The sequence below is a fragment of the Ornithorhynchus anatinus genome, chromosome 4, assembly GCF_004115215.2.
Source record: "Ornithorhynchus anatinus isolate Pmale09 chromosome 4, mOrnAna1.pri.v4, whole genome shotgun sequence".
Taxonomy (NCBI): Eukaryota; Metazoa; Chordata; class Mammalia; order Monotremata; family Ornithorhynchidae; genus Ornithorhynchus; species Ornithorhynchus anatinus.
In genome coordinates this window covers 21,152,508-21,167,743 of record NC_041731.1, presented here as the reverse complement: position 1 = coordinate 21,167,743, position 15,236 = coordinate 21,152,508, and the positions used below count along the sequence as shown (strand labels likewise).

The 15,236-nt window shown below is 55.0% G+C and overlaps 1 protein-coding gene across 1 annotated transcript; it reads left to right on the top strand.

The window, feature by feature from the left end:
* Window positions 1–6,599: 6,599 nt before the first annotated feature.
* Window positions 6,600–11,452, top strand: LOC100089405 (arginine vasopressin). Its single transcript, XM_001518764.3, has 3 exons — window positions 6,600–7,134; window positions 10,276–10,480; window positions 11,195–11,452. Exons 1-3 carry the CDS (start codon window positions 7,015–7,017, stop codon window positions 11,362–11,364), a joined length of 495 nt encoding a protein of 164 aa, XP_001518814.1. The 5' UTR covers window positions 6,600–7,014; the 3' UTR covers window positions 11,365–11,452.
* Window positions 11,453–15,236: the final 3,784 nt, after the last annotated feature.

Here is a 15,236-nt window from a genome sequence, read left to right as displayed (position 1 = left end):
CTGCAGCCTCTCTCCAAACCCCGCTCCCACCCCTTTTCTGTCTCTGTGGGGTTCGGTGGGGTGCCGGGGAACAGTTAATCGCGCCGGGGAAATGCGGTTGTGCATGCAGCTAATTAGGAAGCGGCGAGTGATTAATCAGGGAACCAGTCCCTCCCGGGAGCGGCAGCCACCACGGGCATGGCAGGCACGGTTTGGGCCGGGGGATGCAGAGGGACAGAGGGGACCCTGGAGCCCTCGGAGCCTGGGTGTGACCCCCCACCCTCAGTCCCTTCTGGAAAGCCCGGGATTACTGCTGACGGCACAGCAGGGAGGGAGGGAGGTGTGGGAGGATGAGCCGAAGGGTTTTGGGGTGTGGTGGGCATCGACCTTGTCTGGGTTTAAAGGCGACTAGTTTATAAGCGGGGGGAACGGGCTGACTGATCCTGCAGGGCCCCCTACCAGCCCGAAGGGCCGGTCCTGGATCTGGTCCATTTCTCCTCCCCACCCCACCACCCCCCACCCCCCGGGACACGTGCGCACACACACATACTGCAGAGCTCGGGATGAGGTGGCAGCGTGGAGGGGGGCGGCTGATTCTCGTTCTAGAACCCTCCCGCTCCTCATCTGCGTGGGGATGATTGCAGTAAGTGATTCTGAATGTGTGCCGTTCAGCCAAAGGGTCGAGGAGGGAGAGAGAAGTGAGAGGGAAGAGAGGAGATAGAGAAGAAAAGAGGAGAAAGAGAAGAGAAGAGAGGAGACAAGAGAGCAGAGAGAAAACAATAATAATAATTGTGGTATTTGTTATGTACTTACTATGTGCCAAGCACTGTACTGAGCACTGGGGTGGATACAAGCAAATGGGGTCAGACACAGTCCCTGTCCCACGTGGGGCTCCCAGTCTTCATCCCCATTTTATAGATGAGGTAACTGAGGCCCAAAGAGGTGAAGTGACTTGCCCAACGTCACACAGCAGACAAGTGGCAGAGCCGGGATTAGAATCCAGGTCTTTCTGACTCCCAAGCCCTGGCTCTATCCGCTAGGCCACACTGCTTCTCAAGTCAGTAGGCACATTCCCTGCCCACAATGAGCTTACGGTTTTCACAGAATAGTTACTACCCAAATTTCCATTATCAGGGATTTACTGAGATTTGTAAATGGATGTAGACCTAACCAGTTTAAAGAATTTATTACCACTCTGGAACACTCACACAGATACATGCAACCGTGCACTTAGGCCCCCTCCCCCCGTCACATGTAGTCACAGCCAAATACAGTGTCCTCCCCCGATCAGTAAGTGGCACGTCTTTTAACCTGAAAATACCACTGGCAACACTGTGCCTTGGGAATTGTCTTCTGTCTGCCTCAGTCCCCTCATCTGTAAAATGGGGATGAAGACTGTGAGCCCCATTTGAGACAGGGACTGTGTCCAGTCTCATTACCTTGCATCCACCTCAGTGCTTAGAACAGTGCCTGGCAGTGCTAGGCACCTGGCACCTACCATGATTATTATTATTATTCATTCATTCAATAGTATTTATTGAGCACTTACTATGTGCAGAGCACTGTACTAAGCACTTGGAATGTACAATTCGGCAACAGATAGAGACAATCCCTGCCCATTGACGGGCTTACAGTCTAATCGGGGAGACAGACAAAATCAATAGCAATAAATAGAATCAAGGGGATGTACATCTCATTAACAAAACAAATAGGGTAATAATATATACAAATGAGCGGATGAGCACAGTGCTGAGGGGAGGGGAAGGGAGAGGGGGAGGAGCAGAGGGAAAAGGTGAGGGGAAAGGGGGCTTAGCTGAGGGGAGGTGAAGGGGGGGCAGAGAGGCAGCAGAGGGAGCAGAGGGAAAAGGGGAAGCTCAGTCTGGGAAGGCCTCTTGGAGGAGGTGAGCTCTCAGAAGGGCCTTGAAGAGGGGAAGAGAATTAGTTCGGCGGAGGTGAGGAGGGAGGGCATTCCAGGACAATGGTAGAACGTGGGCAGAGGTTGACGGTGGGATAGGCGAAAACGGGACGGTGAGGAGGTGGGCGGCAGAGGAGCGGAGCCTACCAGGTGGGCAGGAGAAAGAGAGAAGGGAGGAAAGGTAGGAGGGGGCAAGGTGATGGAGAGCCTCAAAGCCTAGAGTGAGAAGTTTTTGTTTCGTGCGGAGGTTGATAGGCAACCACTGGAAGTTTTTAAGAAGGGGAGTGACATGCCCGGAGCATTTCTGCAGGAAGATGAGCCAGGCAGCGGAATGAAGAATAGACTGGAGTGGGGAGAGGCAGGAGGAAGGGAGATCAGAGAGAAGGCTGACACAATAATCCAGCCGGAATATTATGAGAGCCTGTACCAGTAAGATAGCCGTTTGGGTGGAGAGGAAAGGGCGGATCTTGGCACTATTATATAGGTGAGACCGGCAGGTCTTGGTGATGGATTGGATGTGTGGGGTGAACGAGAGAGCCGAGTCAAAGATGACACCGAGGTTGCGGGCCTGAGAGACGGGAAGGATGGTTGTGCCATCCACACTGAGAGGGGAGTCAGGAAGAGGACAGGGCTTAGGAGGGAAGATGAGGAGCTCAGTTTTGGCCATGTTGAGTTTTAGGTGGCGGGCAGACATCCAGGTAGAGACGTCCTGGAGGCAGGAGGAGATACGAGCCTGAAGGGAGGGGGAGAGGACAGGGACAGAGATGTAGATTTGTATGTCATCTGCACAGAGATGATAGTTGAAGCTGTGAGAGCGAATGAGTTCACCAAGGGAGTGAGTGTAGATGGAGAAGAGAAGGGGACCAAGAACTGAACCTTGAAGAACCCCTACAGTTAGGGTATGGGAGGGGGAGGAGGAGCCCAAGAAGGAGACCGAGAATGAACAGCCAGAGAGATCAGAGGAGAACCGGAAGAGGACGGAGTCCGTGAAGCCAAGGTGAGATAAGGTGTGGAGGAGAAGGGGGTAGTCTACAGTTGCAGAGACAGCTGAGAGGTCAAGGAGGATTAGGACAGAGTAGGAGCCATTGGATTTGGCAAGAAGGAGGTCATTCATGTGTGACCTTTGAGAGAGCAGTCTCAGTAGAGTGGAGGGGACGGAAGCCAGATTGGAGGGGGTCCAGGAGAGAATTGGAGTTAAGGAATTCTAGGCAGCAAATGTAGACGACTCGTTCTAGGAGCTTGGAAAGGAAGGGTAGTAGGGAGATAGAGCGATAACTGGAAGGGGAAGTGGGGTTGAGAGAGGGGTTTTTTTAGGATGGGGGAGACATGGGCATGTTTGAAGGCCAAGGAGAAGAAGCCATGGAGAGTGAGCGGTTAAAGATAAAAGTTAAGGAGGGGAGGAGGGCAGGGATGATGGTTTTTATAAGGTGAGCAGGAATGGGGTCCGAAAGCACAGGTGGAGGGGGTGGCACTTGTGAGGAGGGAGAAGATCTCCTCTGAGGATACTGCAGGGAAAGATGGGAAAGTAGGGGAGAGGGTTGCGGGGTTGGGGGGAGGCAGAAGGGGGAGGGGTGACTTTGGGGAGCTCAGACCTCATTGTGTTAATTTTCGTGATGAAGTAGGTGGCCGGATCATTGGGGCTGAGGATGAGGGAGGGGGAGGAACAGGGGCCTGAGGAGAGAATTAAAGGTCCGGAGCAATTGGCGGGGGTGACGGCCATGGGTGTCAATGAGGGAAGACAAGAAGTTTTGCCTGGCGGAGGAGAGGGCCAAATTAAGGCAGGAAAAGATAAATTTCAAATGAATGTTTGGCTTGGTGCTTGGACCTTCGCCAGCAGCGCTCAGTAGCTCGAGCATAAGAGAGTAGGAGGCGGACAGAGGCAGTGACCCAGGGCCATGGGTTAGTGGAGCGAGAGCGGCAGAGGGAAAGGGGGACAAGAAAGTTGAGATGAGCAGAGAGGGTGGAGTTGAGAGTGGTGACTTGATTGTCGAGAGTGGGAAGAGAGGACAGGGGGCCAAGATGGGGAGAGATGCTTTTGGAGAGATGGATGGGATCAAGAGAGCGGAGGTCTTTGTGTGGGGAGTAGTACAGATTTGCAGGGGGAGAGTGTGAGAGAGGAGTCAGGTGAGAAGGTTATGGTCCGAGAGAGGGATTTCAGAGTTGGTGAGAGAGGAGATAGTGCAGCGGTAGGAAATGAGATGGAGGGTGTGACCAAGTTGGTGAGTGGGCGAAGTGTGGTGGAGCAGAAGGTTGGCAGAGTCGAGGAGCGATAGCAGGCGGGCGGCCAAGGAGTCACCAGGTGCATCCATGTGGATGTTGAAGTCTCCGAGGATCAGAGTGGGCAGAGAGAAGGAGAGAAGGAAGCTGAGAAAGGGGTCAAGGTGGTTGAAGAAGTCGGTGGTGGGACCGGGAAGGCGGTAGATGACAGCTACAAGTGGCTGGAGGGGATGGTAGAGGCGAATGATATGGGCTTTAAAGGAGGGGAAGGAGAGGGAAGTGGGGGAGGGATAGTGCAGAAGCGGCATCGGGGTGAGCGGAGGAAGCCGACGCCTCCTCCCTTTCCGATGAGTCTGGGGGAGTGGGAGAAGGAGAGGCCTCCCCTGGAGAGAGCAGCAGTGGAGACCGTGTCTTTGGAAGTGAGCCAGGTTTCCGTAAGGTCAAGAAGGAGAAGAGAGCGAGAAAGGAAAAAGTCAAGGGTGAAAGGTAGTTTACCTGTAATGGAGCGGGGATTCCAGAGGCCACACCTGAAAGTTGCTGTGGGTGCAGGGGGGAAGAAGGGGGAGAGTGGGGGGAGGGGAGGGTTTGGATGGGAACGAGGTGGCGGGGCCCTGGACAGGGAGCGGGGGATGAGGGGTGGTGGTGGGACAGGAGGACTGGGATGGGGCGTGGGTGGGGAAGAGGGAAGGGGGGAGGGTGAGAGGAGGGGGTTTGGTGGGGAGGAGCGGAGGGGGAGAGGGAAGAGGAGTGGCGCTGGTAAAGTGGGGTTCTAGGGCTGGGGAGAGGAGGAGGGGAGGAGGCAGAGGAGAGCGCGGGAAAGAGCTGGGCGAGAGAGGGGAAGGGGAAGGAGAGGATTGGGAGGGGCAGATGGGTGGAGGAGGGGTGGAGGGACATGGTGAGGCCAGAGAGGTAGGTGGCAGCACTGAGAATGATTAACGATAACATGCGAAAGCGGTAATATAGTAACATGATACAATAAAATATTATTAATAAGCGGGTGATGACCAGGGTTGGGTGTTGACTAAGGGTCGAGCTGATCAAAATCAAAGTCAAAAGGCTAGTGGTAAGGAGAGTCCTGGGGCTCATGGTCCAAATGACTCTGAGGCAGCAGAGGGAGCCCTGAGGATGTCCGATGTGGGTTGCGGGCATAGGTGGCGGCTAAGGTAAAGTAACACAGTGAGAACAAAGACACTGTTGCCCGGCGATGGGGGAGGGGAAGAGGGGGTGGGGGAAATCAATCACCTCAGGGAAGAGTGAGTGAGGGCTTCCCAAAATGGCCACTTCCGGGCGGAGTTGGGGGGGGGCGGTTGGGGAGCACAATGACCCAAGGCCCGGGGTGGGAGGAGCAGGGGAGCACAATGTCCCAGGGCCCAAGCAGGGGAGCACAATGTCCCAAGGCCCGAGCATGGGAGCACAATGTCCCAAGGCCTGAGCAGGGGAGCACAATGTCCCATGACTCGGGTGGGGCAGTTGCTAGGGGAGAATAGAGTCCTGCAGCTTGGGTTTGCTACCAGGATGGGCTATGAGGGTCAGGGAAAGTTGTGGGGAGGTCTGGGAGCTATTCGTGGATCTGGTGGCTCTGGGGTCTGCGATGGCATGGGGGGCTGTGGGGAGGGGGATCCTCAGTGTCGGAGTCCTTGAGCGGTGGTGCAGAAGTCCAGGTTGGCGAGCTGAATATAAGCCGGGGGCAGGTCATTGAGGACTGATAGCGCGGCTCCAAGGGAGCAGAGGTCCCGAGTCGAAGTGGCGGTGATGAGAATCCTTTCTGGAGGAGAAAGGTTCAGCCGGGAATAGGGACCAGCAGTCCAAGGCGCGACTTCAAAGGAGAGGCGGTCCCGGCGCAGATGAGTCGGCGATCGGTAGCCAAAGAGCTCTCCGGGAATAAGAGATGGGTGGTCCAAGGCGCAGCTCCAAGGGAGAGGAGATCCCGAGTCCATGTGGCGGCGGATTATTACTGTCATTGTTATTATTAAAAAAGGTCCCCATCACCCCCACCCCGGGATGCCAGGAAAACCAGGGCCGGTTGTCATTGGGTAACTCGAATTTTGTTGGCTTTAGGTCGAAACATATTGAAATGGGGATCGAATGCCCTGTGCTCCCCCCTACTTAGTCTGTGATCCCCACTTGAGACCTGGATATCTTGTGCCTACCCCAGCGCTTAGCACATAGTAAGCACCTAACATGCCACAATTATTACAATCCCCCCAGCCAAGATCTCCCCAGTCACTCTGACTCCCACCGTTTCACACACATCCTTATTGTGGTCACATCTCTGAGAGACCTTCACCGACTAAGCCCCTGGCCCTTCCTCGTTTCCCAATCCCTTCTTTGTCTCCCTGACTTGCTCCCTCAATTCACCACCCCTCTCCCAGCCCCACACTACTTATGTCCATATCTGTCGTTTATTTCTTTCTATTAGTGCCTGTCTCCTACCCCGCAGACTGTAAGCTCGTTGCAGGAAGGGAATGTGTCTGTTTATTGTTGGATTGGCTTCTCCCAAGCGCTTAGTACAGTACTCTGCACACAGTAAGCGCTCCACAGATACGATCGAAGGAATGAACATCCACGGATACACAATCACACGCAGTCTTTCTCCCTCTCACCGGCTCTCAGTGATACACGTTAAGACTGACGCAGAACCACGTGCACACTCCAGACTTCGAACCCCCATGGGGTAGGGTTGACCTGCCTCTGGTTACACACCGGCGAACGCTGGCGGGTGGGAAGAGGGGGGCTGAGTGAGTGGGAGGGGGCTGAAGGGAAGGCGCAGTGGCCACCACAGGTATAAATAAGAGGCTGAGAAGCAGCCAACCTCAGAAGCAGCAGCAGCAGGAGGAGGAGAAGTTGGAGTGGAGTCTCGTTCACGTCCCACGCCAGCGGCAGGCCCAGCCACTGCCATCGCCATGCCGGACGCCACCCTGCCCACCTGCTTCCTCTGCCTTCTGGCCCTCGCTTCAGCCTGCTACTTCCAGAACTGCCCCCGCGGGGGCAAGCGGACTCTGCCCGACTCCGAGCCCAGACAGGTGCCGGTCGTGGGAGGTGGGCGGCGAGGGAAAGGCGAAGGGGGTCTCCGAGCAAGATGTTGGGCTGGAGGGGGGAGGGGAGAAGGAAGGGGGGACGGGGGGAGTGGGAGCAGAGCTGGGGAGAGACGAGGCTATGGTGGCCAGGAATAGGGAGGTCAGGTGGGCCAAGGAGAGAGGCAGAGGGAGGCCAGGTAGAGTCTCGGAGACCCTCCCTCAACTGAGTCCAGGCTTTGTGCAGTTAGCTCCCTCATTAAGGGGGGGATGAGTGGATAGTCACAATCAGAAAGGGTGGGTGAGAGCCTCTAGACCATAAGCTCGTTGTGGACAAGGAATGTGTCTATTGTTGGATCATACTTTCCCATAACAGTTGAGTGAATGAATGGATATGGGGGTATATCTCCCTGCCCCCAGCAAATGGAGCATGGTGAGATTGGGGGTCCTAGGACTTGGCCCTCCATGGGTCACCCCAGATATGCCTAAGCCCTCCAGGAAGCCAGCAGGTCCCCTAGCCTCCCTACCTCCTTGCTGGTGTGCTAGATCCAGGGCACTGTCATGGCATTAGGCACCTCGGGAGACTGTGAAAGTATGGTCAACTGGAACAATCCTCAGAGGCAGGAGGAGGTAGGGGATGAACCTGGGCATCCTGCCGAGGTCACCCCTGGCCCATCTCCTGCTCCTCTCCTGGCCCTGAGGTTCGGATTTGGGGAGTGAGAGGGAGCACGGCAGGGGCCAGAGTTGCTTTCCTTCTGGTCCAGCGTTCTCCCCCACAAGAGTTCCTCTTAAGCTACTGCCAGTCAGCCCAAGAAGTAATAATGATACTACTGCTAATTAATAATTGTGGTATTTGTTAAGCGCTCATTATGTGTCAGGCAGTGTTCTAAGTGCTGGGGTAGAGGTGCAAGCTAATCAGGTTGGGCCCAGTCCCTGTGCCATGTGGGGCTCACAGTCTTAATCCCCGTTTTACAGATGAGGAAACTGAGACCCAGAGAAGGGAGAGGACCTGCCCAAGTTCACACAGCAGACAAGTGGCAGAGCTGGGATTAGAACCCAGGTCCTTCTGACTGCCAGGCCCGGGCTGTGGAAGCAGATTGAGGGCAGAGCACTGAGAGCACTGAGAGCAGAGCAGTCAGCCCCTAAGGTGGGGTCTTTTAGCTCCCTGCCAGCACACTTGGCGCCTCCCGCTGACTTGCCGGCCTCCCCGCCTTCTTGGGGCAGAGGTGGTGGGAAGAGCGGAAGGGGCGTGTGGCAGTCCAGGTTTGGATAGAGGAGAGGTACTAGGGAGGGATGCCCATTCCGGGGCAGAGGACGGGCACCAGATTGCCAGCTGTAGGGTGGACGGGAGCCAGTTTCTCAGCCCGGGAGGTGAAGTCTTTGTTCCCCAAGGCCGACTGGGCTCTCAACCTCCCACCGGTCTGACTAGTTTTGGGGTTTTTAGGGTATTCGTTAGTGCTTATTACAGGTCAGACACTGTTCTGAGCACTGGAATAGATCCTGGCTCTCCCACTTGTCAGCCGTGCAACCTTGGGCAAGTCACTTCACCTCTTTGTGACTCAGTTCCCTCATCTGGAAAATGGGAATTGAGACTGTGAGCCCCACATGGGTCGGGGACTGTGTCCAACCCGATTTGTTCATATCTACCCCAGTGCTTAGTGCGCTGCCTGGAGCGTAGTATGGGCTTAACAAATACCATCAGTATTACTATCATTATTATACAAATGAGTTGGGTCAGATCACAGCCCCTGCCCCGCATGAGGCTCACAGTCTAAGTGGGAGAACAGGAGAACTGACAGAGGCCCAAGGCCCAGTAACTTGAAGTGAAGGGACTTGCCCGGGGTCATTCAGCAAGCCTTTGGCCGAGCCGGGGTTAGAACCCAGGCCCGGGTTCTTTCCACTTGGCCACGCTGGTTCTTCGACCGGTTCCAAGAGCAGCCAACCTGGGCTGGAGAGCTCCACCCATGAGGTTTGTCTGACCAGTTGGGCCCTGTCCATCTGCCCTGACCCCGGTTTTCCCACTCCCACCCTAAAGTCATTGGAAACGTGTCCCCTATGGTCACGTGGAGCCACAGTTTCGGGGCCTGAGGTGTCCTCTCTGGGGGCTGTCATGGGTTGGGGGTCCTGGATTGGGGAGGATCTCTGGGCTGGGGAGGGATCTGTGGGAGGGAGAGCACTGGTTTAGGCCAGAGAGGCAGGCAGACTCCGAGGGTCCCAGAGACAAGGTGACACCGAGAGACTAGAGGGGAAGGAGGGAGGGGAAAAGTCAGGAAACGGGGAGAGAACAAGGTCAGGCTTGAGGGCAGCAGAAAGGCTGGGGGCAGACACCAGGAGGGACAGATGGGCGAGGGTCTTTGGTTAGTCCCGAGCCTCTGCCCACCCACAACTAGCTGATTTACGGCTCGGAGGGGAGTGGGCGATGCTGAAGATGACCTCGGCCCAGGCACAACGGTGCTGTGGTTCTAAGACCCTGGTGTCTTCCTAATAATGATCATAGTAATGATTGCGATATTTGTGAAGTGCTTACTATGCGCCAGGCACCATTCCAAACGCTGAGGGAGAGAAAGGCAAATCGGCTTGGACACAGTCCATGTCCCACATGGGGCTCACGCTCTTCACCCCCGATTTACAGATGAGGTAATGGGCAGAGGAGTGAAGCGACTTGCCCAAGGTCACACAGGAGACAAGTGTCCTGGTTTAGAACGCAGGTCCTTCTGGCTCCCTGGCCCATGCTCTATCTACTAGGCCATGCTGCTTCTCCTTCCTGTCCCTAAGCCTTCTGGGAAGGGAGAATTAAGGGGAAGTGAAGAGGGCCAGGGGAGGGGGAGGCTATAGCCATCTCCCTCCCCCATGCCAAAAATCCCACCGGCCACTCACAGCTGCAGTGGGGCGAGGGGTCTCATCTCCCCCTCACACCACCTCCGGCAGGGAGCCTTCCAGGTTTGCCCCTGCCCCACTTGCTTGCTCGTGGTGATTTGGGATGGTGTTTGCGTCTTTTCATTTCCCCCCATCAGGCAGTCCATTAAGGCAGGGAGCAAGCCCCTGCCTCCCCCAGTAGCTTGGTAGGGGGCACGCCTGAGCAGTCTGGTTGATGATGACCCCTGTCCCTCTCTTCCCCCCGACACCCGCCTTCCTGCCTCTCTGCCCCAGTGCCTGCCCTGTGGCCCTGGGGGCAAAGGGCGCTGCTTCGGGCCCAACATCTGCTGCGGCGAGGAGCTGGGCTGCTACGTGGGCACAGCCGAGGCCCTGCGCTGCCAGGAGGAGAACTACCTGCCCTCGCCGTGCCAGGCCGGACACAGGCCCTGTGGCCGTGACGGGGGCACCTGTGCCGCCCCAGGCATCTGCTGCAGTGATGGTAAAGCCACAGGAGTCCGCGCCGCCCCTCTGGCCTGGACCCAAATCCCACCCTCTGTCCTCCCATGCCCTCCCCTGCCCCTCTAGGAATGGGAATCCTCTGGCTTTAATAGTAATAACGGAACTTGGTAAGCACTTAATATGTGCCAAGGGCTGTTCTTAGCACTGGGGTGGATCCCAGTTAATCATTATGGACACAGGCCCCCTCCCACGTGGGGCTCGCACTGTTAACCCCCATTTTACAGATGAGGGAGCGGTGGCCCAGAGAAGTTAATCATAGCAATAATAATGGTATTTGTTAAGTGCTTACTGTGTGCCAGGCACTGTACTAAGTGCTGGGCTGGGTAAAGGTAAATCGGGTTGAATACAGTCCCTGGCCACGTGGGTCTCCCAGTCTCAATCCCCATTTTACAGATGAGGCCCAGAGAAGTGAAGTGACTTGCCCCAAGTCACAAAGCAGACGTGTGGCGGAGCTGGGATTAGACCCCAGGGCCTTCTGACCCCCAGGTCCAGGCTCTCTGCACTAAACCAGGCTGCTCCTTCCTGAAATCTGGCCCACCGTGGGGGGAAGGGATGACACTCTTCAGTCTCACCTCCCTGGGAAGTTCCTCCTGCCTTCTCCCCTCCATCCCTCCTGCTGCAGCAACAGCAGCAGCAGCACTGAACCCCCCCCCCTCCCCGGGGCTGACCCCTCCTCCGATTTCCCCCCTCCCAGAGAGCTGTGCGATGGACCAGTCTTGCTGGGAAGAGGCCGGGGCTCGGCGGAGGACCAGGGGCAGCGAGAGAGTCAACGGGACGCAGCTGGACGGGCCGGCCAGCGCCTTCTTGCTGCGGTTGGTGCAGATGGCTGGACAGCAGGCTGGGGGCGGGGAGCCCGGTTACTGAGCGGGGGGCGGCCCTGGGTGACACCCCCTCCACCTCTCCCCCTCCCTTTTCCCTTCTCTGGTCCCTACGAATGTTTAGCGGCCATTAAATAGACAAATAAAAGGTCTCTTCTTGCACTGGACTGAATGTCTTGGAACGGCCAGATAGCGAGGTCCGGGGGCGGGGCGGGGATGGGGAAAGAAGGGGTGGATCTTGGGGGGGACCCCGGGAAGCGGCTGGGGGAGGGGGCAGGGGTCGATCCTGGGAGGGTCCCCCCACCCATATAATAATAATAGGGGTATTTGTTAAGCGCTTACTGTGTGCCAGGCACTTTACTAAGCGCCGCGGGGAATACGAGCAGATCGGGTTATAATTATGGTATTTGTTAAGTGCTTATTCTGGCTCCATACTAAGCACTGGGTTGGATTCGAGCAGATTGGGTTATAATTGCGATATTAGTCAAGTGCTTACTGTGGCTCTGTACTAAGCGCTGGGGTGGATTCGAGCAAATTAGGTTGTAATTGCGATATTAGTCAAGTGCTTACTGTGGCTCTGTACTAAGCGCTGGGGTGGATTCGAGCAAATCGGGTTATAATTGCAATATTTGTTGAGTGCTTACTGGGTGCCAGGCTCTGTACTAAGCGCTGGGGTGGATGCAAGCATATCGGGTTAGATACGGTCCCCGTGCCACATGGGGATTCCAGTCTCAGTCCCCATTTTCCAGATGAGGGAACTGAGTCCCAGAGAAGTCCTAGCCCCATATCCTGGCTCCATCCCCGGGCATCCCTGGAACAGGCAGCAGCATGGGAAATAGGGCTGGGGGAGGTACCTACTTGGTTTCCAGTTCAGCTCTGTCTGGCCTCTCACATGGGGTGGTCCTCTCTGGCCCTCGATTTTCTCATCTGGAAAATGGGGAAATGCCCCTTCCTCACACACAGATACACACACACACACAGAATCTACACGATAATATATATGAGTGGACAGGGACACAGCCAGGAATGATCTGCACACAGTAAGGGCTCAATAAATATGATAAATCGATCGATTGATTACTTACCCAAGCATGGAGGTGCACTGGTAAGAGCCCATTCAGAAGCACACCCAGTCGCACGAACCTATTCATACAAGAGACACATACGAGTACACCCCTAAAGAGACGCTGACACACACTACATGCACAGTTGGACCCCCCTGACAAGAAGACGAATGGGAAAACGGTGACAAAGGCCGCAAACGATAACACAATGTAGCTGAGGACAGCCTGTGCATGATGCATTTGGGACTGTGACTACACACATATGTACGCGCATGCAATTATTATTATTATTACAATACACATATCCCCTCTCAGTGATGCACCTGGAGAGTTTCCAGTTCTCTACCAGTCTCGGCTACGGGAGGGAGAGTCAAGCAGAGACCTGTCCATTCCATTCCTAGCTTGGGCAGTGGATAGTGAGTGGCAGGCAATCTGCTACAAATCAAAACTCACCCATGCTGGGCAGCGGCAGCACGGGAGAGAGTTGAGGGTGGACACTCAATTTACCGCGGAAGGAGGTGATGGTAAACCACTTCTCTATTTTTACCAAGAAAACTCTGTGGATCCACTACCAGAACGGTGGCAGATGGAGGCGGGGCCTTCTGGGAGAGAGGTGTCCATGGCGTTGCTATGGGTCGGAGACAACTCGACGGCGTAAGACACGACACACACGTAGAGGAATTTGCCTTCCATGGACAGTGACATACATATACACATAGTCACACATGCGCATTTTAAAAAATCTGCAGTCATATATTTGCCCTCACATAGAAACCCAAACAGATTTTTATGGACAAACACATTTGTGGACAAACACAACTGTGCGTCACACAGATGTGCAAACACCAGTCACACACAAATAAAGGCAAGCACACCTAGACACATAGGTGGACACACACACAGACACGGATACGCTTACACAGACCCGCATTCACATACGGACCCACACTTATAGATCCAAAATGTGTCTGTTTATTGTATCGTCCTCTCCCAAGCGCTAGGTACAATGTTCAAGCACTCAACAAATATGATTGAATGAATCGAATGAATGAAAAAGCAAGACACACAGATATACACTCACATTTAGAGAAAAAGAGACCCAAACTCATACATCCACACGCCCACCTACTGATCCATTCATTCATTCAGTAATATTTATTGAGCGCTTACTGTGTGCACAGCACTGTACTAAGCACTTGGGAGAGGACAATACAACAATAAACAGTGACATTCCCTGTCCAAAGTGAGAGGACACATCCACACCCAGAGTCACACTCACACCCAAAACACAATCACACCTTCCCAGATGGGTGCATTCATTCATTCAGTCATATGTATTGAGCACTTACTGTGTGCAGAGCACTCCACTAAGCACTTGGGAGAGTCCAATAAAGAGTGACAATCCCTGCCCAAAACGAACTTACAGTCCAGAAGCAGCCGTGCAATGACAGAGAGGCCCACATACCCAGAGTCACAGCGACACCCAAACACAATCACACCCTCCCAGACTGGTGCATTCATTCAGTCATTCATACAATCACATTTATTGAGCGCTTACTGTGTGCAGAGCGCTACTGTGTACTGTTACTGTGTACTAAGTGCTTGGAAAGTACAGTTCGGCAGCAGAGAGAGATAATCCCTACCCAACAGCGGGCTCACAGTTTAGAAGTGGGGAGACAGACAACACATCAAGCAGACGGGCACCAATAGCATTCAATCATATTGATTGAGCGCTTGCTGTGTGCAGTGCACTGTTCCAAGCGCATGGGAGAGGACACTACAACAATAAAGAGTGACAATCCCTTCCCACAGCCAACTCACGGTCTAGCGGCAGATGCGCAATAACGGAGAGGTCCGCACATCCAGACCCACAGAGACAACAACCACACAATCACACCACTTCTAACCTGCGGCTCCCTGCGACAATCCTGACTCTCCCATCCCGGGAGGAGAGGAAAACTGAAGCCCGAGCTGAAGGCATCGCCGGACCCTCCCCCGCCGGACTGAGCCGGGGCAGGGGGGCGACGGGCTGAAGGTCGTCGTTCCAGGGGTCAGGGGGTCCTGGGCCTGCATTGCCAGCTAGCGAGGCTGAGCACGTCCTGGGTCTCACCCCCGCCTGCTGGGACCGACCCCTCCCACCTCCCTCCCCCCTGCTTCTTTCCACCTCTCTCCCCCACCTCCCCATCATCCCTCCCCCTGGCTCCGCTGAGCCCCCCCATTCGACAGAGCCGTTGGCATGGCCTTGGATAGGAGCTGGATTTGTCAGCCCACGGTGGCATCCAGTGTATAGCCGGAACCGGAGTTTGCTCCCCTCAACAAAGGTAGGTGGCATCGTGTATATATTGCCGGAACTGAGGTTTGCTCCCTTCAACAAGAGGTAGGTGGCATCCAGTATATAGCTCGAACCAGGGTTTGCCTTCTTCTAAAAGGGATATCTCTCAGGCGGAGCCCCTGGCAGGGAGTGGAAAGGCCAGATATGGTGGGGGAGAGGTGGCTGGAGGAAGCAGGCAGAAGCGGGAAAACTCCCCGCACAAAACCCCACAGAAAAAAAAAACACAGAATGATGTAGTGGATAGACTAATAATAATAATAATGTTGGTATTTGTTAGGCGCTTACTATGTGCCGAGCACTGTTCTAAGCGCTGGGGTAGACATAGGGGAATCAGGTTGTCCCACGTGGGGCTCACAGTCTTAATCCCCATTTTACAGATGAGGGAACTGAGGCACAGAGAAGTTAAGTGACTTGCCCACAGTCACAAAGCCGACAAGTGGCAGAGCTGGGATTTGAACTCATGAGCCCTGACTCCAAAGCCCATGCTCTTTCCACTGAGCCACGCAGACTACTGGCCTGGGA